We start from the raw sequence: 24,509 nt of genomic DNA, 5'->3' as shown, positions 1-24,509 counted from the left end.
CAGTAGCAGTATTATGTCCTCGTAAGTGGATATAAGGCCCTTGTAGAGCAAAATTGAATATTTTGGTCTAAATACCCCAAAATGTGATGTCCACGTATGTGGACGCCAGGTCCTAGGAGGTTAAAGCGGGTCAAGATCAGGCATCTAGAGACGCCGCACGATGTTGATAACTCGGGGCCTCGCAAACACACTACACACATACAAGTGAAGATGGCGGATGTGTTGAGTGTTCTTCGTCAGTATAACATCCAGAAAAAGGAGATATTTGCTAAAGGAGATGAAGTTATATTTGGGGAGTTCTCCTGGCCGAAGAATGTCAAGACCAACTACATAATCTCGGGGTATGTCATAAAACACAAAATTTTTAATTATTAGTGCAACAGGGAGGTCTATTCCATAAACTATAGAGCCAATTTTACTAGTTTTCATGAAAGCTAATGTATGTCCTTTAAACTTAGCTCGAGAGAGGTAAAGCCAAACTTGTAGTATTGTGTAATGCTAATTAATCATGGACGTAGCTCAGAGTTGTTTCACGGAGTCAGAAATCCAAAGAGTCGAGTTGAAAGACCTGTGTTTGTTTGTTTTTTCTTTTAGTCCCTACAGTCATGACTATAAACATCTTTCTTCACCGTGCAAAAACCAAACTTTGTGCATGTGACGCAAAAATTGAAGTTGCAAGGAGCAGTGCTTTAGCTAGCAGGAGAACTGTTGACAGTGGTTGATAAAGTGACTTTGGCTTGAAGCCTTAATGCGGTTCACATCAAACCACCTTAAGTGTGCATCACGCATTAAATTCACTTAAAGTTTGTTAGTTGTAAAACTGGATGCCTGCATGCTTTTTTTTTTTTGCTTTTTTTTTTTTTTTTTAATGTTTTGTGCTTCTTTTGATCTTTGGTTCTGGTAAAGGGGGGAAGCCCAAAGAGTACTATACCTTGGACTCTATCTTGTTCTTTCTCAACAATGTGCACCTGCCGCATCCATCCTATGTGCAAAGAGCTGCAGTAAGTGCTCTGGAGTTCATATGAAACAGTCCAGAATCTGTCAGTATCAATCCTTCATTGCTTACCAACGTGTTGTTTGAGGACAATCCTGATTCCAGCCCACAATTTGTCATACATGCAGCATCTTGTAAACTTCAAAGCGTTTTGACTTTTATGATTGTGTGTTGTTTATAGACAGAGAACATCCGTGCTGTCAGACGACCTGATCGAAAGGGCTTGCGTACATATCTTAATGGCGAGAGCTGTAAGTAGCACTTGGGCGCTGAGGATGGGGCTTTCTGTGGCATCTAGTACAGCTGTTGTCATTCCAGGTTTTGGTTCGCTGAAAATTTGCTTCAAATGTTGTTTTTGTCCATTTGCAGCCACGTCAACGAGCATCGACAGAAGTGCGCCCACGGAAATAGGTCTGCAAAGGCTGACACAAGGTAAAGTAGCAGCATTTTTACAACATGATGTGGAATTACTACTTATAAATGCTAGTGCTGATATTAATAATAACACATACACTGTCCTGTTGCTAATAGTCATATTTTTGCAAATATTTTCTATTGAATAAGTGAAGGAATTGATGTTTCACACAGTGAAATAATGTTTTTTTTTTGTTTCCTTTCTCTTTGTTATTGTTGGGGGTTTTTTTTTTTTAGTCAAAAGAGAAGCTGATGAGGCATTTTCTGAAGCCAAAACACCAAGGGTTGAGGTAAATTATGTTACTTCAGATGGCTTATGTGGTTTTTCTGTGTGGTATCATTAGAAATGTGATGCTTCAACCCCCCTTTGATGGCTGTGTTTACCTTGTAAACCTTGCATACATACAACTGAAGATGGCGGCTGTGTTGAGTGTTCTTCGTCAGTATAACATCCAGAAAAAGGAGATTGTTGCTAAAGGAGATGAAGTTATATTTGGGGAGTTCTCCTGGCCGAAGAATGTCAAGACCAACTACATAATCTCGGGGTATGTCATAAAACACCTTATTAATTATTATTAGTGCAACAGGGAGGTCTTTTCCATAGACTATAGAGCCAATTTTACTAGCTTTCATGAAAGCTAATGTATGTCCTTTAAACTTAGCTCGAGAGAGGTAAAGCCAAACTTGTAGTATTGTGTAATGCTAATTAATCATGGACATAGTTCAGAGTTGTTTCACGGAGTCAGAAATCCAAAAAGTCGAGTTGAAACACCTGTGTGTTTGTTTGTTTTTTCTTTTAGTCATGACTATAAACGTCTTTCTTCACCGTGCAAAAACCAAACTTTGTGAATGTGACGCAGAAATTGAAGTTGCAAGGAGCAGTGCTTTAGCTAGCAGGAGAACTGTTGACAGTGGTTGATAAAGTGACTTTGGCTCTATATTGAAGCCTTAATGCGGTTCACACATTGACTGTTTTCTACAGTCAATGGGTTCACATCAAACCACCTTAAGTGTGCATCACGCAGTAATTCACTTAAAGTTTGTTAGTTGTAAAACTGGATGCCTGCATGCTTTTTTTTAAAAAAAAAAAAGTTTTGTGCTTCTTTTGATCTTTAGTTCTGGTAAAGGGGGGCAGCCCAAAGAGTACTATACCTTGGACTCTATCTTGTTCTTTCTCAACAATGTGCACCTGCCGCATCCATCCTATGTGCAAAGAGCTGCAGTAAGTGCTCTGGAGTTCATATGAAACAGCCCAGAATCTGTCAGTATCAATCCTTCATTGCTTACCAACGTGTTGTTTGAGGACAATCCTGATTCCAGCCCACAATTTGTCATACATGCAGCATCTTGTTAACTTCAAAGCGTTTTGACTTTTATGATTGTGTGTTGTTTATAGACAGAGAACATCCGTGCTGTCAGACGACCTGATCGAAAGGGCTTGCGTACATATCTTAATGGCGAGAGCTGTAAGTAGCACTTGGGCGCTGAGGATGGGGCTTTCTGTGGCATCTAGTACAGCTGTTGTCATTCCAGGTTTTGGTTCGCTGAAAATTTGCTTCAAATGTTGTTTTTGTCCATTTGCAGCCACGTCAACGAGCATCGACAGAAGTGCGCCCATCGAAATAGGTCTGCAAAGGCTGACACAAGGTAAAGTAGCAGCATTTTTACAACATGATGTGGAATTACTACTTATAAATGCTAGTGCTGATATTAATAATAACACATACACTGTCCTGTCTCTAGGAGTCATATTTCTTCCAAATAATTTTTATTGAATAAGTGAAGTGAAGTAAAGGAAGGTTGTATGAAGGCATTTGTTTTGTGCTGTGAAATAATTTGTTTTTGTTTCTTTTTTGTTTGTTATTGTTTTTTTAGTCAAAAAAGAAGCTGATGAGGCATCTTCTGAAGCCAAAAAACCAAGAGTTGAGGTAAATTATGTTACTTCAGATGTCACATGTGGCTGATATTGTTCTCTGTGTGGTATCATTAGAAATGCAATGCTTCAAACATCCCCCACCCCCCAGTCAGGACACTGAAATTGACAAAGTCTGAATATCTTAACGTATAGAATTTTCTGCAGTTTGGACTGTTAAAGATGTTTGATATTATATCACATTTTATCCTGTAATTTGCTAATAATGTGAAAACTGCTTTCACCTCAAGAATGAGGAACGTGTGCGTCTGGCTGCCCGTCTGGAGGACCATAAAGAAGGCAATGTGCAAAGCTGGTGATGTGTGGCCTGACTTACATTGGAATTGCCATCTCAGACACAGAAGACCGGAGTTTGCTGACCATCTCTGGCTTCAACCTTGGAGTTTTAGTGTCATTCGTAATTTGGCCCAAGATCTGATCTGATAAGATTTCGGGGACTTTTCCTGAGTAATGTAATGAGTGTAGAATATGAAGACCAATACAACATTTGTAGCAAGAGGTTGGCAGGTTAAGGGGAACAATGCATGAGTCACAGTTATAGGGTGTTTGCAACTGTAGGTTTACTTCGGGGTGATTACCTGTAGTTTTCAACATGCATCTACGGTATGAGTTAGCAAGTTTGATGTAGAGATACTTAACATCAATGAAAGAGAAACCTGAAACAAAGAACACAAAGTCAATGGTAAAACTTGGAGTTGCTTTTTGTTATGTTAATTTCACAGATTTCTTAGATCAGAAAAGTTTTTTCAAGTATTAACATCTTGGATTCCTTTTACACAGTCTTTGCTTTAGCTTAGCCACAAATTTTAGTTTTCTGTTTTCTTCTTGTGAGATTATACTTTAAAACAAATGTGGTGACACTTTTTATAAAGTAAATTTGGATTGAGTTTTAACAACACGCTAATGCCAATGTTTGGGATTTTTTTGTGTGAAAAGTTTGTGTTTCAGTCTGAATTCTATGCATCAGAATTTACATTTTACTGTAAGAAAGTACTGTAATAAGCTTTACTTATCACGGTGTCATTTAGTCTTCATAAACAAAAGAACAATAAACTGACCATGTAACTGTGAAGGATGTTTGTCCCAACATGCTGATGTTTTCATTTTTAATTTTAAAGCAACATCCAACATCTTTTTGGTCAACATATAAAATATTTATAACATGACTGTTGACACAGCGTTTTAGGAGATGGACATGAGATTTGGTAGTTCTCAAGTGTTTCACAACCATTCTGTTGTATCTGTCCTGCTTAACATGTACCTATTCACTGTAGCGGCGATGTGAAGCCCTTCCTAATAAACAACTTGCTGCTCTGGAAATGCGCTTTCATTTTACCAATAATTGCCTGAGTTGTTGAACTGATACATCACTGTGATAAAAGTAAAGTTTGCAGTTTAAAGCGTCATTCAGATCAGGCATCTAGAGAGGCCGCACGATGTTGATAACTGGGGGCCTTGCAAACACACTACATACATACAAGTGAAGATGGCGGATGTGTTGAGTGTTCTTCGTCAGTATAACATCCAGAAAAAGGAGATTGTTGCTAAAGGAGATGAAGTTATATTTGGGGAGTTCTCCTGGCCGAAGAATGTCAAGACCAACTACATAATCTGGGGGTATGTCAGTGCTAATAACATCTACAAAGTGCTTCAGTAGGCCTGCAGCTGATGCTCATCTGTGCCTTGTGCTGCTAGTAACGACGGAAGGCTCGCTAGCTACGAAATGCTAACCCAGCTACTTTCCTCAAAAGTTAAAGCACCCTTTTAATTGTTGTTAGTGCATCAGGGAGGTCTCTTCCATAGACTATAGAGCCAATTTTACTAGCGTCCATGAAAGCCAATGTATGTCTTTTAAACTTACGTCGCGAGGGGTTCAGCCAAACTTGTAGTATTGTGTAATGCTAATTAATCATGGACGCTAGCTAGCGAGCGAGTTGTTTCACGGAGACAGAGATTCAGAGAGTCGAGTTGAAACACCTGTGTTTGTTTGTTTTCTCTTTTAGTCCCTACAGTCATGACTATAAACGTCTTTCTTCACCGTGCAAAAACCAAACTTTGTGCATGTGACGCAGAAATTAAGGTTGCAGCTAGCAGTGCTTTAGCTAGCAGGAGAATTGTTGACAGTGGTTGATAAAGTAACTTTGGCTTTATATTCAAGCTTTAATGCGGTTCACATCAAACCAGTTTAAGTGTGCATCACGCAGTAATTCACTTAAAGTTTGTTAGTTGTAAAACTGGACACTTGCATGCTTTTTTAAAAATGTTTTGTGCTTGTTTCGATCTTTAGTACTGGTAAAGAGGGGCAGCCCAAAGAGTACTATACCTTGGACTCTATCTTGTTCTTGCTCAACAATGTGCACCTGCCGCATCCATCCTATGTGCGAAGAGCTGCAGTAAGTGCTCTGGAGTTCATATGAAACAGCCCAGAATCTGTCAGTATAAATCCTTCATTGCTTACCAACGTGTTATTTGAGACACCCCTGATTCCAGCCCCACAATTTGTCATACATGCAGCATCTTGTAAACTTTAAAGAGTTTTGACTTTTATGATTGTGTGTTGTTTATAGACAGAGAACATCCCTGTTGTCAGACGACCTGATCGAAAGGGCTTGCTGTCATATCTTAACGGCGAGAGCTGTAAGTAGCACTTGGACGCTGAGGATGGGGCTTTCTGTGGCATCTAGTACAGCCTTTGGCATTTTCCAAAATTGTAATGATTTCTTCCAGGTTTTGGTTCACTGAAAATTTGCTTAAAATGTCCTTTTTATCCACTTGCAGCCACGTCAACAAGCATCGACAGAAGTGCGCCCATAGAAATAGGTCTGCAAAGGCCAACACAAGGTAAAGTAGCAGCATTTTTACAACATGATGTGGAGTTTAGTTTCATAACTTAATCCTGAAATGTAAATTTCAGGAATAATTACTACTTATAACTGCTAGTGCTGATATCAGTGATGCAACATACACTGTCCTATTTTTACAAAAACAGTTTTGCATAAGTGGGATGAAGGAATTTGTTTTGCATAGTGATACAACGTTTTTTTGTTTGTTTTTCTTTCTTTGTTATTGTTGTTTGTTTGTTTGTTTTAGTTAAAAGAGCAGCTGATGAGGCATCCTCTGAAGCCAAAAAACCAAGAGTTGAGGTAAATAATGCTACTTCAGCTGCCACATGTGGCTCATGTTGTTTTCTGTGTGGTATCACACAGGACACAGAAATTCAGTTTTCCTGTTCTGACATACTTAACATTGAATTTGTTTACATATTCTTACTGTGATAAATGTGGACCACTCCCAACACCTGAAAATACTACCACTACTAATCATGATGATGATGATAATAATAATAATGTATTTTTTAAAAATAATTCCATAAGGAAAATATTTAAAAGAATTAACTTTGAGATTCTAAATAGTGGGAAACGCAGCTCATTAAATATTCTTCAGTGTTTAGTGTAACTGAATATAAAATGGGTAACTGTGTGTCATGCATGCAGGTGACAGAGTCTGAGTATTTTAACTTTTACAAATTTCAGCAGTGTGGGCAGTTAAAGGTTTTTGATATGATATCATTTTTTATCCTGCAATTTGCTAATAATGTGAAAACTGCTTTCAATCTCAAGGATGAGGAACGTGTGCGTCTGGACAAGGAGCGTCTGGCTGCCCGTCTGGAGGGCCATAAAGAAGGCATCGTGCAGATCGAACAGATCAGGTATGATCTGGTTATGAGCTTTTCCTTATTCTGATGACCAGTTCCTCCTAACAGATAGTTCAGCTTATCAAAACGTTTGTTCATGTCTTCCAGATCACTGTCTGAGGCCATGTCTGTGGAAAAAATTGCAGCCATTAAAGCAAAGATTATGGCCAAGAAGCGTTCAACTATCAAAACAGATCTCGATGATGACATAACACTGAAGCAGAGAAGCTTTGTGGATGCAGAAGTGGATGTCACCAGGGATATTGTTAGCAGAGAGCGGGTCTGGAGGACTAGGACAACCATTCTCCAGAGCACTGGAAAGGTTAGTGTACACTTTATGCCAGACTGTTTTCTGGAATAATGAAACTTTCCTTCAGAAGCAAGAGCCTTAAGACAAGTGTGTTGTCAACTAGCGCTGTATAAATGAATTGTAATTGACTTGACACTATAATGCCAGATGTATCATATCATGTAACCAGAAACCCCTTTTAACCCTACGCCATCACCTGACGTGCACCTCCCTAGAAATCTGTCTAAAACTTGGGTCGACGCAGAAACAGCTGAATGACCTGGAAGATAAAAAGGGGTTTCTAGTTACCTTGTGAGTTATGACATAGATTTCCCACAGAAGTTTAAATCATTCGTTAGCCTCCTGAACCCAAAGAGACAGTGCGTTGGGTTGAGAAAACATTCAAATGGCCCAGCCATGAAAGCACCATAAATGTGTACCAGTACATGGACCAGTGTGAACCACTAGATGGCAGCAGAAGCTGAATTTAAATGTTAGGAATTAACTGATCTACAGATTGTTGAAAAGATGTGCTCACCTATCAGTTTAAATTTGGCTTATCAAAAATGAAACCATCTTATTTAAAGTCCAGCCATCTTTGTTTTGTTTGTTTTAAGGTTCAAGGTTCTTTATTTGTCACATGCATAGTTATACAAGTATAACACACAGTGAAATGTAACCTGACATGCTCCTCGAGGTTGTCAGATATCTGCTCTTATCTTAGTTTAACCTTTTTAAAGCTAAATAGATTTTAGATCTTGGTTTTGTCAGTCCCTCGATAAACTAATTTATTTAATGTGTCTCATTATGTCTAACTGGAGAGAGACTGATAGGGAGGTAACAGTGCACAGTATTCAGTTAAGTATGAATGCCTGTTCAGATTCCACATGTTTAATATTTTTCTTATGATATCCAGAGTATTAAATGATAAAAATCTAAACAAAAACCAAATATTCATGAACAAGAATTTAGAGTTCACAGTTAAATTAAACTAATCCTTCACACCAGTTGTGCAGTTGAATTTTTTTTTTCTTTAATAAAATGTTCAAAGTAAGGCAGCTGTCTCACTTTGTAGACACTGAGGGCAAAAGCCATCTTGTTTGGAAAACTTGGAATTCTACCTGAACATCTGTTCTGTGGATGGATCGCTTGTTAGGAGAGAAATTGCAAAATCATGCAAAATATTGATTTTAATTATTGTACATATTTAATGAACCTGCTGCGTTGTTTATATGCAACAGCGAATGGACCATAACTAGTGAAATTTGAGCTCCTATTTGAATGTTCTTTTTGTTGTGTTTACATGCAAAGACTTCAATTTTCTTGGCTCACAGTTCAAACTTAACCTGGGAAATTCCGTACTGAGTTGGGCATTATACGCACACATGACGCTCATCGTTTCTAAACCAAACTAAAGATGTAGACAGACTGTTAACTTAACAGCACACAGTAATTAATAACTTGTACATTTTAAATGTGTTTTAATTTAATCTCTTCTGTGCGGATAGTCTTGTTTTTGTTTTTAAAAGGAAACGACTCCTGCTCAAGCTACTTTTGTTCCTTTTTCAGAACTTTTCCAAAAACATTTTTGCCATCCTTCAGTCCGTGAAAGCTCGAGAAGAAGGGCGAGCTCCGGAGCAGAGACCAGCACAGAACACGACTCAAGCGGTAAACTGACAAATATCCACTTCCTACAAATTACGTTACGTTATTTGTATTATTTATTTTTTATTGGACCTTAATCTTTTTTATTAAGTGTTTATTTGCACATGGTTTAGAGCAGGGGTGTCAAATTCAAATACACAGTGAGCCAAAATTCAAAACTGGAACAAGGTCGCGGGCTAACATTAATATTTATTGAAAAATAAATCTTCCTCCAGATTTAAGAATGAATCTTTACTTATGGACTCAAACAAGTTTTGCTGAAAAACTGAATATGGAACAAGCAAAGCTTAATACTAAACAATATATATTAGCTGTATAATATCAGTAGGCCAGCTCTAATAATAATTTGGTATGGCTTCGCGGGCCAAATGTAATTAGGCTGCGGGCCAAATTTGGCCCGCGGGCCAGAGTTTGACACCTATGGTTTAGATCTTAATCACACTTTTTTTGTAAATTAATTTCTTTACAATTCGAAAATACAGGAGTAATAAGGGCGATTAAGAACCAGTTGATGATTTGCTGGTTGAATAAGCACACACCTTTAATTTGATTAGCTGTTAGTCCTGTTACGTTTGCATCTCATAAATAAATCAAAGTTAAAACTGACATATATTCATCTTATAATGAATTTGTCCAAAGTTATGTGTGGAAAAATAGTCTGTAGGTGTTTGAGTTAGTTGCAAATCCACTATAGTTTAAACTGAAGAGCGGTGTGTTTGTATATGCAGGTATTGATTGTTTCATATCTTTTCCAGGACCCGTCCCTAAGGAACAAGCAACCTGTCCCAGCTGCCTATAACAGATACGATCAGGAGCGATTCAAGGGAAAAGAAGGTGCGTTTTAGAAATGCTTTACTGATCATTTTAGTATCGATCCTTTTGCAAAAGACTGCTTGTTTGTTTGAGTTAATATAAGTTCACTGATCCACAGTTTCCACATTTAAACCCAGCATCAGTAAACAAATGTGGAGAGTATGGAGAGAAATTTGCCGAAAATGCATGCGATATGATTCACAAGCGTAAACTAAAGATTCACAAACGCGTACAATGATATGTGTGTAACTTTTGAGAACTCAGACGCACGTGCTTTAATCCACACACACAAATATCAAGCAATCTGACCACACGTGAAACAATTTTACAAATGCGTTCATCCAAACTTGAATAAATACTGATCATTTATGATCATTTATGCACACTTTATTAAGTTTAGCTTCACGAATCAGATAATGTTCTCTTTCAAAAACATTTCTGTGCGCGCACACATCTAAAAATAATCATCATGTCCTTCACAAAACCATAAATGCATAAGCACCAGTCACCTGATACCCACAGACCACGTCACATGCCCACTTGAGATTTTAAGGCAAATTTAACGCTGCTAGCCTCACACAGATTCACAAATGTAAGCTGCTTTCAAGTCCCAGTGTAAAACTGGGACATCTGGACTTAGAAGGGGCGAACATGTTGCATAATATGCAGGTATTAGATTTCATTATACTTATAAAGAAAAAAAACCCTCTTTGTTCAGCCAGTGAGCTCAAACTCATAGCATGTTGTTGTCCTAGAAACGGAGGGCTTCAAGATCGATACTATGGGCACGTATCACGGCATGACCCTGAAGTCAGTGACGGTAAGAAAGAACTTTTTGCACAATAACTACTAACCAAAACCTCAACCTGTAACACATGTATACAAGCACTGTTTTCCACAGAAAGTTGAGACATAAAGTCTGTCAAGTAGTTAAATAACACATTTTAAATGTGCATATGTATGTAACAGCATTTGAAAAACAGATGCCTGCTGTTCTTTCTAAATAGATTTTACTGTTTCAAAGAAAGTCAGCACTAAGTACAGATAACTGGATACATGTCCTCTGTGTAGGTAATGATGTCGCATCCTTACACGTCACCTATCACAGCCATTTTTCAAAATAACTTCTTGGACAGTTTGATATGTGGAGATGTTTACTTGCACTGTCTGCTTCAGAAATCTAAAAGTCATACAGTAGCTCTGATTATTACAAAAAAGTACTTTATTTCTGTACAGTGAAGCACAGCGTGTTCTTTCATAAAATAAAACTCCAGTAGTTTGACTCAGATGTAGAAACAGTTTTTATCTCTGTTGTACAAAGTTGGCTAGAGCACTTTGATTTTTACATTTCCAACATTTATGCACATTTTGTGTTGTGGATAAAGTGGGTTTGGATTATAAGTAAAGTCCCTTAATATGAAGTTCAAAAAAAGAGAATGTGCCGAGATATAAATCTCTTTTTACTTTGTTTTTATTTATTTCATTTTTAACAGTGAGTGTAACAGTGTCCTTTCACTCAGCTGATTTCTCTCCAGTCACTCTGTGTAAGTGTGTCCTGCCTGCTCTCTCTTTAAATGCGTTGATGCAGGCGTTTCGCTTGTTGCTCTGAAGGTGATGCCAGTATTTCAGGAGCTCATTGGGATGAAACCCATGTGATGTTATCAGATGGCTGTACTTGCAGCTGGAGTAAGATACTCGCCAGTGGTTGAATAAGAACTCATTTGGTGGTGGCGTGGGTTCGATTCCGAGGCTGGCCAGACATATTCCCACAAACACGTCCTCCAGATGCAGATGGCGGATACGTAAAGACACTTGATAGATTTTCCTTGCGAGATCCCCAGAAAAGACGTAACCAGTCCCAGAGCAAAAGGTGGGATACTTGTCACCTGGGTACAGCTCCGGGGGCATGTACCACTTGCTGTTTTTATTTCGGTTGGGTGCGTAGCCTCTCATGTTGTTTCCTGTGAAGTAGTTCCTCCTGGGCTCCAGTTCAGGCCTGAGCAGCTTAAAAATGAGGTACTCTGTGTTGACGAACATGTCGCTGTCTGTCTTCATGACGTAGCTGGTGTGCGGACAGTGCATTGCAACCCAGTTTAGTCCCATCAGTGTCTTTATGGTGAGGTTTTTGTAAGAATCCAGGAAGTCCTGCTGAATGATATCATGATGCCTCCGGCTCTCTGCTTCTAGCATCCTTTGTTGTAGAAGTCCCAGTTCTCCATCTTTTTTCCCCAGCAGAAAGAGCCGGATAAATCCCAGAGCTGGAGCAACACTCTCGTTCCCCCACGTCTGCCGTATAGCATTCCTCGCCTCCACCTGCCGAGCTTCAGTGGCAATCAGCAACACCAGAAATGGCGCAGCTGTGTTGTCTGCACATTTATCAGGCTCGTTAATGATGTAAGGGTACGGTCCGTGGGTTATCACGGCGCTGAGGTCTGCGTCGTCTCTTTGGCTTGTGTTTGCTGCCAGAACGTCCTCAAAATTTGGGTCTGGTTGAGTTGGGTAAACTCCCTGATTTTCACGGGAGCTGATGTTGGCGTCAGGCTTGAAAGTCTGTTGAGGAACGATGACGAACCTCCACTGTGAATGGCGGGTGCTTGTGTTCCATTTGGCTTTGGTGGTTTGAGCTGCTCCACCTCCATACACCAGAGGATGCCCTCTCCACCATGGCATACCAGTGAGCCTCGGCAGCCACACCTGGTGGACTAGAAAGAACAGCACACCCAGCAGAGAGAGCAGATACAGAAGTTTAGCTGTGTGTGTACAGCAGTGGCGTCGTTTCCACTGCATGGCTTCGACACTTCTAGTCTTGACAGTTGTTACGCTTCAATCCAGTTGTCAGCAGGGTTTCAGCTCGTGTTGATGACTAAGATAAATCACTTTGTTGATGGCCTAGGAGACAGTGGAAAGAAGAGTATACATTTTCATTGTGAAAAACGAAATTATACTCACAGTTTAACCATGTAGTTTCATTCTGATAAGGCTGCAGTTTAGAGTAAATAAGCTTGTAAATACCAGCCAAGTTAAGAAAACTTTGCAGCTATCTGGTGAGCATGTTTTCATTTCTTGATTTGGAGAAATACACAACTTGATTGGCCCTTCCTGTTGTTTTTAAACGTATTTGATATCATATTAATGTAATGAGGGTACATTTCTATAGTCTAAATATAGTTTGTAGGCTTTTATATCAACATTAAAATCTACAAATTACCTGCTTTGACGTCTTCCTCTACCACACTCTCGTTTTGTTTTAGTTTTCATGTAATAATGCTAGTTGTGGCTTGTGACAAAGTGGGTGAGAAGACCATTTGTCCATATTCTTAGTTAACATTCTTGTTTTGAGTTAACCATATTTCACATGTAATCTGCAATAGGCAAACATCTACTATCCCGGGTTTGTTTATGTTTTGCACTTTTACAGATTATATAATATAATATAACATCTTGGTTTAAATCAATTCCTACAAGTTTGTTAAGTTAACATGTTATTTATTTCAACTGTTAATTTGTATTGTTTAGAACTTACCTTACCTACCTGTCTTCCAGAAACAAAAGGAGGAAATGTAGTTTTACTTCCTGCTTTATAGCTTCTGGGTTCATCTGAGGTCACAGGAAGAGACCAAGTGCAGAAGGGGAAGAACTCTTATAATTTAATAAAGTTGATTTTAGAGGGTTTATGAAGAAGTAGATTTATTGTTATAATATGTATTGATTACACCAGAGTTCATGTTGCCAGTAAAGAGGAGTAGTAGAGACTTGAATATAATCATGTTCATCGTATCTACCTACTGAATGGAATAGTCCAGAGGAGAAATTGTTTGATTAAGGGGACTATTTAAGCAGAAGAACTCAGGTGTTTCAGGAAAGGTTTCGGGTCAGTGTAGCTGTGTGCAGTTTGACCTTAATTTCCGTTGATTTAAGTTCAGTTATGTTTATTTGAACTGAGTTAATTATAGAGTTGAGTTTCTTATTTGTTTCTTTGTAAATATTGTTTGGGTCACAAAATGGCGAATAAATCACTTGCTACACTGGACAACATCAGTCTCCTGCACTTCTTTGACTGCATAAGTCGAGTCCTATCACATGGCTAATTGTAGAATGTCAACAGACGGTGTGTAGTTTTTGCCTGTTATACAGAATCCAGATGAGTTTTCTTTTCTTTCTTTCTTTTTTTTTTTTTTTTTTAAGAAAATTACAAAACAAAGGAGCCTAACATAACAGAGAGGACTTTGAGAGAGTGTAAATTCTCTCCACTGTTGCATGCTTCACTAGAAATAAGTTTTTCTCCCTTTAGAAAGACACGCCCTTTACATCCTGCAAGTTAAACCACAACCAGATGAGTGATTTTTCACATCATTTGTATAATATCAGTCATCTGTTATGACTGTTTTTATGTCGATGTTTGTCTGTATTTTCAATTCTTCACAACATAAACTCACCTTTTTTAGTCTAAAAACTTGTCTCTGTGGTATTCATCACTGCTGGATAAATTACAGTCTTCACACATTCCGACTGGCCGCTCGGTCTCTGTTCCTGCGGTGCTTTTGGCCAGATCATAAATGCACACAGCCCCCTGTCCTCACTTTTTTTTTTTTTTCCTGCAGCATATGTCAAATTGTCCTCTTCTTTGGCTGGTATTGATAAAGGTTTCTGTAGTCAGTCCAGGGAAATTAATTTTTTCAGGTAATCCTAGCTTTTTGCCTCATGCGTGCACAAATGTGCTGCTAGTTCATGCGTGCATGCCTGGCCAAAGCATGTTTGAGCGCTCCGGTGTTGCAGTCTCTCAATCTGCCTTGGCGCATTGTCCCTAGAGGCTTGATTTTAGCCGTGGTGTGCTGCTTCTTTTGCTCATGGCCGAAGAGAGAGGAGAGACGGTAGTTGGCAGTAAGCTGCAGCCCTGGGTCCTTTTACTGTCCCCGCTGTCATATTGTGTATATCAAAGCAGGCACACAGAGACGGGATTCACATCGGAATGATAAATAAGCCTACATGTCTCCGTTCAGCTTTGCTCCCCCTTTCTGTGCTTATCCTCGTTTCCTCTTGTTCTTCCTCTTTGATTCACATGCCCGCTGTCCACTGTGCTTCTCAGATCGTTCAGATTTCGGTTTTTATGCTTATCCCCCTTCCCCATTCAGCTGCCTCTCACGCACTGCTCCTTCTAGCTAGAGGGATGAAAGCAACGGGGGAGGAGGAAGATGAACGGAAGGAAGAGCTGTGAGTTGTGAGCTCGCTCTGAAAGGCAGCTCTAGGCTCGGTGGCATTACGCTCTCTCACCACGTCACGCCGTCTTTGCTGCTGTTGCTGCCTGCTCTGTTAAAGGGGAGGGGGTTGGGCTACTGACCTATTTGTATTCACACCCACTCTGCAGAATGAGGAATAAACCATTATCTCAAGTTGGCATGCTGTGAGAAAAGGGAAGAGAGGCCATTGTGCACACACTTCCACAAATTGAAAGTGTGTGCACAATCGCTGATTGCTTTTTTATCGCTGATTTAAAAGCGGCAAACATCAGCTTACATGTTGTTGACTGAAAAACAGTGGACATTACCACCCAAACCCCCAGCAGTCATCTCGCACAAACTTCTTGCATATAGTTAATTAAAATTATCTTTACACTAAGCTCACTAAATCTAATATTTAGCATCTTTGCCCATGTTACAATACATATATTTTATTTGTGTCTGATAATGACAGAAAAATTAAAAAACGGTGACTTTTCAGGTGACAAACCACAACTTTGAATCTTAGCAGCACAAAGGCACAGAGATGACTGAAAATGCCGGCATAAGTACTGTTGCTGAAGCGTGAACTAAAATTGTAAGAGACCATTATGTTTTTATGACTGTTCCAGCTGTAGAAATCCCATTTCTGAATTTTACAACATAATCACAGTTTTCTCATCCTGTGAGAAAGTTTGACTCCACTAACTTTTGAATGTTGGACTTTTATGTTTCTTTTTTCTGGTTTCATCTAAACATCTAGGCCTTTGCCATAGCTTAGTACAGTGGTGGGGCAGATTGAATTACAGAATAGATCGATTTATTTTAAGCTATTCTTTAATGTACAGTTATCACCCATCACACCTGCTCCGCTCCACATTTCTGAAGCAGCAGAGCTCCTTCTCCCTCAGACTGATTCAACCTCACTGCCACAAAGAACCCTTGAGGAAATCATTCCTACTGCTAAAGCTGTGTTTAAAACTCCTCATGCTGTGACAGGTGAATTCACCTGTCAGGCATAAAATCCCAAATGCAGTTTGTATTAAACCTTCATTCAGCTGTTTTTTTTTTATTTGCTTTTTTATGTAATGTACATATTATTTATATTATTTATTAAATGCAATTTTCACTTTTCTCTCAGGCAATGTCATTCTTACTATTACTGTTTTTAACTACATTTTAACTTTTTTGTTTTTAATCACTGCTATAGCTATAAATTCCTGCATAAGGCTTTTATCATGTGCTTCTGGCACTTTTATTTTGACTGCATTTCTTGGTTTATTACGGTCTCTACAATTTTTACTTTTTATGTTTCTGTTCTAACACCCACATTTCCCTTGTGAGATCAGTAACGCAGCTATCTGTCTTGTTTTGTAGGTTAGCCCTGACAAGTTTAGCTCTCTTTCACAAGGGTAACTTGTGAACAAACAAATACTAGTGCTAAGAAAAACTACAGCAGTGTAATTAGCATTTGAGAGGTTTAAGAAACTTGCACTCACACTCAGATGGGGCCTTCTAGTTAACATTAACCCACATTCAGTTCAAGCAGATGAGCTCCAGACATGCAATTTATCTGTAAATGACACATTTTGTTGTGGAGCTTCAGTTAGACGTTACCTTGCAGATCAGAGGAGTTGGAGTATATTTGATACTTGATGCCCACTAATATTTAACTGTTGGTTGATTGTAGTTGTGTTAAAATGCTGAAAACTTTAGAAAACAAATAACAGATCACGATAAGGATGACTACCAGCTGCTTCAAGAGCAGCTGCTCCTGCTAGGTGGCTATCTAAGCCTAAATATTCAACGCTGTTCAGTTAGTTCACTGATGAAACACCTTGAACAATTTATTTTCAAGTGGCCTGTTGGGCACAACAATAGAAGCTGCACAATTTTTATATTTCTTGTTAACATCAGAAGTTTCTGAAGACACTGTATGATGTGACTGTATATAACCTGAGGTGTTGCTTGTTTTCTAGGAAGGAGCATCTGCTCGAAAGGCCCAGACCCCTGCACTGCAGCCTGTACCTCGTCCAGGTTAGTGTTGAATTCTAAATGTTCGTGTTTAATCATGCATAAAGAATAAATACAGAGTAAAAACGTTTTTTAGTTTTTGCCCATCGTGCCATAGAGTGTAAGGGCTGTTTCTGTTTGAGAGTTTGTACTGGAGTGATGTTTTTAACAAAGACAGACTTGCACTCTGTACTACTACAATATTCTTTTCTGTGCCTTATTTTTCATATAGCAAGGGGAAACGGCTAAAAACACCCTATAGTCTGTACAGGCTCCAGCTGAGCCTGGGCTAGTTCCTTTTTCATTAATTTCTCAAGGGTTAAATTGATTCTGTCATTTTTTTGTCCTCCTCCCAAATCCTGACGTAGTCACATCATGACTGTTTTCAGTTTTCAGTGCTCCCAACACTGCCTGTTAGTATGTGTTGATCAGCTCTTTACATATATCAGTCACTCAGATCTCTTACCAGCAGTTTCTAAAGGGATGTATCAGAGCGTCGTGTAATAATAACGGTATTTCTTTTATTCACAACGTCGACTGTTTCCAGGCGTGGCATTTAGACACATGACTGTACTAATAAAAAAAGAGAAGAATATTCACATGATTTCTGAATGAAGCCGCATCGCTAAAATAACCTTTTGTCTGTAGAGAAGAATCACATGTTTGTTTGACTCTTCTACAAACACTGACCTAAGATGCTCTCTTAGCAACTTCCCATTGTATGTGTGGAAAAAATAAAAAGTAGAACCAGTTTGACCCATTTGACCTGCAGCAGAGGTTTTAAGCTAAAACTTTGTCTTTGAGTGTGACTGCAAGTCTGACAAAAATTGTCTTTTCTGCTTTATTTAATTATACTCCAATTAGCAAAAGACTAGACGTTTAAATATATTTAGTGGTCTTTCTTTAATTTTTGCCATTACTTTTATAAACTATCTAACGGTTCTCCAGTTGCTCACTCCATGGTGGTATTTCACATTTATGCATTTGTGTTGCTTTCAGTTTTATCTCCAGCTGCGTCAGCCGGTTGGTAGATATTTATTACTTTAACACATTGCAGAGTTCTTGCAAATCCACAACCCCAATTCCAAAAATGTTGGGACACAATAAAATGTAAATTAAAAACAGAATGCATCCTCTCCTCTTTCAACACCAGTGCAGAGCAGATCATGTGCTGTCTGATGTAGGATTCAATACTTGATGTAATTGAAATATGGGTTGATGGCAAATTCTGTTTTTACTTGGATTTTAAACAAGGTCCCAACTTAAACCATCATGTAACTGAACCACAGTTTGATGAAATGGGGAACTTGGAGAATCGGCTACATGTATTTTTAGTCTAACATAAGATCCTTTTTCTTTTTTTTATCATTTGACACACTCCGTGTATGCAAGCTTTAACAGGCAAAGTCGCAAACCCCTTTTGGACCTAAAGGGTTCATTTATTTCATTGGTTGAAGTTAGCATTAGGTATACTGATAGACACCGGATCCTTCCAACTATCATTTGGAAGTACCTCCCCTTTTCCAAACAGTTTTTAAGGATAAATTCCAAAAAAAAAAAAACTTTCTGTGTTCAGGATTAGTGATGTTCGTTCAGTCGTTGGATATTGTAAGTCTTACTATTGTTGGAGCTTATGAAGAAAATTTCTTGTCAAAGAAGTGACTTAACAAATACTTGAAGCATAGGAAGAAGTTTTACTGAGGATTGTTGTTCTTGTCTTTGGACTCAATATCCACATTCCTGTTTGTATTTATTTAAAAATAGATTCTTTTAACTGTTTTCTCTCTAGTTTCACAAGCCAGACCTCCACCAAACCAGAAGAAAGGTACATCACATTTGATCAGAGTTAATTCCTGTTTTTTAGTAGTACTGACCAACTGAGCTCTAGTTTTAAACCATTTTTAATGTGGCTTTCTCTGCAGGATCCCGAACACCAATCATCATCATCCCTGCTGCCACCACCTCCCTCATCACAATGCTCAATGCTAAGGATCTCCTGCAGGATCTGAAGTAAGTACGAATCATTAGTGCCCTTCTTCTTTCTCTAAAGTGTTCGCATAATGAGTCAATTGCACTGTCTTCCATGCATTGATGTTATTTGGTGGTTGATGTTCTTCAGACACGCAGTAGTGGATTTTTTTTTTCCAAGTTGCTCAACACTAAGTTTAGGGCAGAGATTGAAAAAGAGCTTGGCATGCCAGCGGTGACTGTCTGTGGTCGTTGCCATAGAGCAACAAGTGTTTGGAGGTTTAATGACTGGATTTAATGTTGGCACCTCTGCAAAATGGGCAGTGCTGGCAAGAAAGGTAAAAATTGTACCCTAAGGAGCAGCAGTGAAATGACTTCCAGACTCTGGCCTGTACCAGGTTTATCACATCAGAAGAGAAGAAGAAGCAGGGCATCCCGCGGGACAATGAGGTTCTGCTACAGAGGCGCAAAGACCAGATCCAGCCTGGTGGCACAACACTGAGTGTCACCGTGCCGTACCGCGTCATCGATCAGCCGCTCAAACTGGCTCCCCAGGATTGGTCAGTATATGTATTTTCTCAGTTATATTAGCATTTTTCACCATACAGGAACACTATGGAAACAACAAGCCTGTACTCCCCTCTGTACCTTTATCATGAAATCAGATGACTCAGCTGTTAACGGGAATATTTGAGTGTTTAGCAAATATGACTCATTATTATGCATGCAGCCTGTGTTGAAACCACAAGATGATTATGTTTCTGAGTCTGAGTTATGATATAATGGGTACACAGTACTGGCCGATTGTTGTATTTTTGTTGAATAATTTCAGAGGGAAATGGGGGCAGAGGTGTGTGTTTCCTCTTCCTAACTTCTGCTGGAGCAAGTCTTAAGCCCATGTATAACACCCACTGGTATTGGCATATATGGCACATTACTGGTACTTCAGTTGAGTACTCAGTGCTTCCTACTGCAAGCTGCACACAATCATACTCTAGTTGCTGCATTGGATGCAACTTTTCAGTAACCTGCCCAAGGACATGTGGAGCCAGGAGCCGAGGATCAGTCCACCAGTTTTCCGAACCACTCCACTTGACCTACAGCCGATCAAGAATTTCAGCATCGGGCATCCTTGGTTGTAAATCCAACATCAGAAAAACACATATTGTCATATTAATGATACCTGAGATCCTTGCCCTCTGCTGCAGTGTTCAGTGACTGTGATTACAGCTTATTGCACCTTCTTTAAAGGTTTAATCCTGTGGGGGTTTTTTTGACAAGCCTGTTTCTTCCTTCAGGGATCGAGTGGTGGCTGTGTTCGTGCAGGGTCCTGCCTGGCAGTTCAAAGGCTGGCCGTGGCTGCTGCCCGACGGCTCTCCTGTCGACATTTTTGCCAAAAGTAAGTAATATTGTGAAGTCTATTAAGAAACTGTCTTCATCACTGTGTTGAAACGATAGCAGTAAAAAATGGTTGGAGTCGTGATGTTTGGTTTTCCACTCATTCAAAGAATCAGCAAATTGTGAACTCTGTGCCTGTTATAGACATATTTATCTGTGGACACCTTTCAAAGCACTCAGTGTTAACTTACAACAATAAAATTAACAAGTAGATCATTATTAAAGAGAGATTTAAGTTTGAGATTCAGAAATGTTGATGGTTATGGGTGATATGCTGATATGAGCAGGTAGGTTTTAAGCTGTGCTTTTAAGCTGTGTCATAGTTTGGTTGACGGAGTTAGAGGTAGTGAGTTCCAAAGATGAGTCGCAGCTGAAGCCTCTAGTGTTAAAGTCTGTGCGAGGAGCAGTGAGGAGAGCATGGAGCACGGGCAGAGGTGTGAGGAGATGAGAGTGCCAGGTCATGGAGAGCTTTGAAAGTGAGGAGCAGAATCTTGTATGGGATGTTCTGGGAAATGGGGAGACGGTGAAGCTGGATGAGAGTAGGTGTAATATGATAAGTGTGGGTGATTATTCTCTCTGCAGAGTTCTGTACAATTTGGAGCCAGTTAAGAAGTTTTGGGGGGAAATCAGAGAGAATAGCATTCCAATAATCCAAAGGCATGGATTATTGGAATGCTGTTCAAGGGCATGAACTAGAACTTGTGTGTAGCCTGAAGATGTTAGGTGGACTTGGATGTTATTGATGTGGGTGACAAAGAGAGTATTGTCCATCTATAGAGACATCAAATAGGGTGTCCTTTCATTCAATAAAATAACTTCATGACGGCTTGCGAGCAGGTAATGAGGAAAGGACGGGCAAAGGAGTTGTCAACGTAAAAATGAAACTATATTTCTGAGAAGAAAGAGATAATTTATAAATAGCAGGGGGTCCAGTACTGATCCTTTAGGGACCCCATGTGTGACCGAGGCTAATAGAGAGCATACAGTCTTGCCTTGAACTATATCCTGTCAGAAAGGAAGGATGTAAACCATTCTCGTGCTGTGTCCTTGAGTCCAGCACTGGCTCGTCATTCTAACAGAAGAGGGTGGGAAGTGGTATCAAAGCAGCACTGAGGTCAACGAGGATGAGGATGGTGAGAACAGTGCCATGTGATGTCAGTGGTCTGTCTAGAACGGAAATCGCGTTGAAATGGCTCGTAGAAATTATTGTTAACTAGAGCTGTGGTGCCACCGTGTCTTCCAGGATTTTAGAGATGAGGTTGGAAAAGGATTCAGAGGGTTGAATGTGTAGAATAAACTAAGAGGTTGAGGAGAGATTACTGAAAAACATCCTTATGGTTGCATGAATGCATTTTCCCCTCCAGTTCGAGCTTTTCATTTAAAATACGATGAGGCAACGACTGATCCCAATGTGCAAAAGTGGGATGTGACCGTCCTGGAGCTGAGCCGCCACAGACGCCATCTGGACCGGCCCGTCTTCCTGCGCTTTTGGGAGACCCTTGACAGGTACTTAATTTTTATGCACTTAATTAAATTTGTTAATTTAATTTAATTTCACCTCGATGCACCTTTTTTTTGTTTTTAATATGTAGTTAACGAAACTTTCTGTAATAAACTCTTTTCCTCGCTCCCTTTTCTTTCTTGAACAGATACATGGTGAAACACAAATCTCACCTCAGGTTCTGAGCCAGGATCACAGCCACAGACACCGAAAATCCCACAAATCAATTCTTCAGCCTTTCCCTTCTAATTGGTCCAACTCCCTCATCCAAGCTGCCAATCCATCTTCCAACATGATCCCCATTTTAAGAGGAAGAGGAGCGATCATTCCAGGGCTTCCTCCAGGACTCCTAATGCAGTGTGCTGGAATTGTTACTTTGGACATCAGAAAGGAGATTTTTGTGTTTTTGTTGTAATTGTTTTCTAATGTTTTCAGGTAGTTAAAGACAAATACCAAAATAAGTTTTATATAAAAGGTAACATGCTGCGGAGATGATTAAAACACAGTACTAAGCAACATGAGCTCAGAGGGAGATGCTTGCCTTTTGTCAGCGGTAAACAGGAAATGTGAGCGTTTTAGTCTGATGAAAACGTGAGAATCTCTGGGTACAACTGAGGCAAGTGCTGAGTTTGAGGAAGAGACTTTCTTTACACTTTTTTTTATTTTTATTTTGGGTGTTTGTGGTCTGAATGTACATATGTGATCAAATCTGTGAGAGCCAAAACTCCTTGAGCAGAAAGGGGAGTGCAGGTAAATGTGTTCATATGTTAGATTGCTCCTCTGCTCTCACTCAGTTAAAACGATCTCAGTCAAGCAGTCAATGCCTAGTTCAGTTTTTGACAGCTCTGCACACGTCTTGGTCATGCAATGACCTTGTTAAACTCCTTTTTTGTTGGTGTTGTACTAGATGAGAGAAATTATGGAGAGTATTGCTCTAAAACATCACATGAAAATAGATAATAAAGCCTCTGAGAAACAAGTGCTTGTGTGCAGTCTGCTGAACATGGGTAGTGCTTATTTCATTATTCTTCTATCTCAGTAGTTTAATGCTGGTTTCATTTCATCATGTCACCTGAAATACATTGTGTGGTTAATGAGGCTGAACACAGATGCAGCTGAGCCCTAAAATAAAGCTCCAGTTTTACTGTGTGGCTCCAGCACTGTTACATAATGTCTTGTGAAATGTAGCTACTATAAACAATTCTAACACATTTTACTGTTGCAGTTAATAATCTGCTCGTGGTTTGATGACTTCATAATCAAAATACGAACTAAAACAAATCCACGAGTATCAGAACAAGTGATCTGTGACGGCCGTGATTGGCTTCCTAAGCATTAGGAATAATCTCATTGGGACTGGAGGATGTTTAAACTGGATAGAGTGCATGCTTGCTTATTTTCCATCGTATATAATCTCCAGACGCTTTATTAGGAACACCTTCGTACTTCAAGGTTTGACCCCCTTTTGCCTGCAGATCTGCCTTAATTCTTCATGGTATAGATTCAGCGAGGTGCCGGAAACCATGTTGACACGACAGCGTCGCACAGTTGCTGCAGATTTATCAGATGCACATTCATGATGTGATTTCCACATTCATCCACATTCTCCTACACGCCTTCCAGGACCAAGCAGCCGACAGAGGAGCTTTATTAACATGTGAAGAGCCCGACATTTCTGACCCGGCTTAAACAAAGAGCTCAAAGGAAGAGTCTGTATTGGACTCCACCAGGTGGGTGGAAACATAGCAGCACATGAGAAAACACAGTGACATAAGTGCTGGTTTCATTTTATTTTACATTAACATTTTAACATAAAAATAAACATATGTAATTAACAAAAATCCTGTTAAACCCACTCAAACGCCTCCATAAATGAACTCAAAATCCCATCTCAGGTGGGACAAACACAGGTTCACTGATTTTTTTTTTGTGACCTGAGTTGTGTCGCCTCTTTGGGCTCTGCCTGTTAATCGTGGTCCCCTGACAGTAAAGCACTTTCGTTCCCACGGCCCTCGGCCTTTCAGACTTCACATAGGGGAATATGCAACATGCTGTGGCAGGTAATTTCAAATGCAATGTTTCTATCAGATCAATAAACATCAGCAAACACACAAACAGTTTGTGTGCAGTTTGTAGCACAGTGTTGCTAGCTAAAGGTCCAGCTGCTGTTTTCACGGGGAGAGAAAAGAAAGGGAGCGAACTTCACTCAGAGATGGAGAAAGATGACAAAGACAGGAAAGAAGGAAGAAATGTTTATATTTAAAGATAAGGACTGATCAGTGGTGTTGGAAATTTAAAGCTTACATGCAAGTCCTCGTTTTTTTAAATTAGATATCGGGTTTGTGCATGTGGCAATATGCTTTTGTATGCAGTTTGTTTTGCCTGCTGCAAAACAAACTGAAGTAGACTCGCTGTGGTTTCCTGCACAGTGATGGGTTTAAAGTAAAGAACAGTCTGACCGGTGCACAGTGGCTGTGGTTTCATGAAGTTAAACTGATGATGCTGAGATGCATTCACTGAATTCCACCTTCATACCAACTTTATAGTGTCTAATATAAAGACAGCATAAACTGTGTATTGTATAGAGAATGGAAATTAGCCAGAACAACTC

The 24,509-nt window shown here is 39.5% G+C and overlaps 2 protein-coding genes across 2 annotated transcripts; one reads left to right on the top strand and one right to left on the bottom strand.

Annotated features, from left to right (window-relative positions):
• Nucleotides 1–195: 195 nt before the first annotated feature.
• On the top strand, nt 196–22,898 carry cdc73 (cell division cycle 73, Paf1/RNA polymerase II complex component, homolog (S. cerevisiae)). The gene is made up of 22 exons (XM_087831283.1): nt 196–341; nt 2,525–2,630; nt 2,805–2,874; nt 2,993–3,055; nt 3,284–3,336; nt 4,828–4,958; nt 5,629–5,734; nt 5,909–5,978; nt 6,120–6,182; nt 6,432–6,484; nt 6,962–7,050; nt 7,144–7,357; nt 8,894–8,992; nt 9,745–9,823; nt 10,558–10,622; nt 16,998–17,055; nt 18,821–18,856; nt 18,954–19,041; nt 19,398–19,559; nt 20,298–20,398; nt 21,762–21,903; nt 22,047–22,898. The coding sequence occupies exons 1-22, from the start codon at nt 211–213 to the stop codon at nt 22,081–22,083; spliced, it is 2,016 nt and encodes a 671-aa protein (XP_087687409.1). The 5' UTR covers nt 196–210; the 3' UTR covers nt 22,084–22,898.
• Nucleotides 10,147–15,043, bottom strand: LOC102778292 (beta-1,3-galactosyltransferase 2-like). Its single transcript, XM_006786864.3, has 2 exons — nt 14,239–15,043; nt 10,147–12,691 (listed from the first exon to the last, which is right to left on the bottom strand). Exon 2 carries the CDS (start codon nt 12,587–12,589, stop codon nt 11,315–11,317), a length of 1,275 nt encoding a protein of 424 aa, XP_006786927.2. The 5' UTR covers nt 12,590–12,691; nt 14,239–15,043; the 3' UTR covers nt 10,147–11,314.
• Nucleotides 22,899–24,509: the final 1,611 nt, after the last annotated feature.

The sequence above is a fragment of the Neolamprologus brichardi genome, chromosome 18, assembly GCF_056152115.1.
Source record: "Neolamprologus brichardi isolate AB-2024 chromosome 18, ASM5615211v1, whole genome shotgun sequence".
Lineage (NCBI taxonomy): Eukaryota > Metazoa > Chordata > Actinopteri > Cichliformes > Cichlidae > Neolamprologus > Neolamprologus brichardi.
The sequence above is the reverse complement of the archived record's forward strand: the minus strand, read 5'-3'. Positions and strand labels throughout refer to the sequence as shown.

Coding starts and splice junctions, on each gene's coding strand:
- cdc73 (XM_087831283.1), top strand. CDS start 211: ATGGCGGATGTGTTGAGTGTTCTTCGTCAGTATAACATCCAGAAAAAG. Junction 5,979..6,119: donor ATATCTTAACGGCGAGAGCT/GTAAGTAGCACT, acceptor ATCCACTTGCAG/CCACGTCAACAAGCATCGAC. Junction 21,904..22,046: donor TTTTGGGAGACCCTTGACAG/GTACTTAATTTT, acceptor TTTCTTGAACAG/ATACATGGTGAAACACAAAT.
- LOC102778292 (XM_006786864.3), bottom strand. CDS start 12,589: ATGCAGTGGAAACGACGCCACTGCTGTACACACACAGCTAAACTTCTG.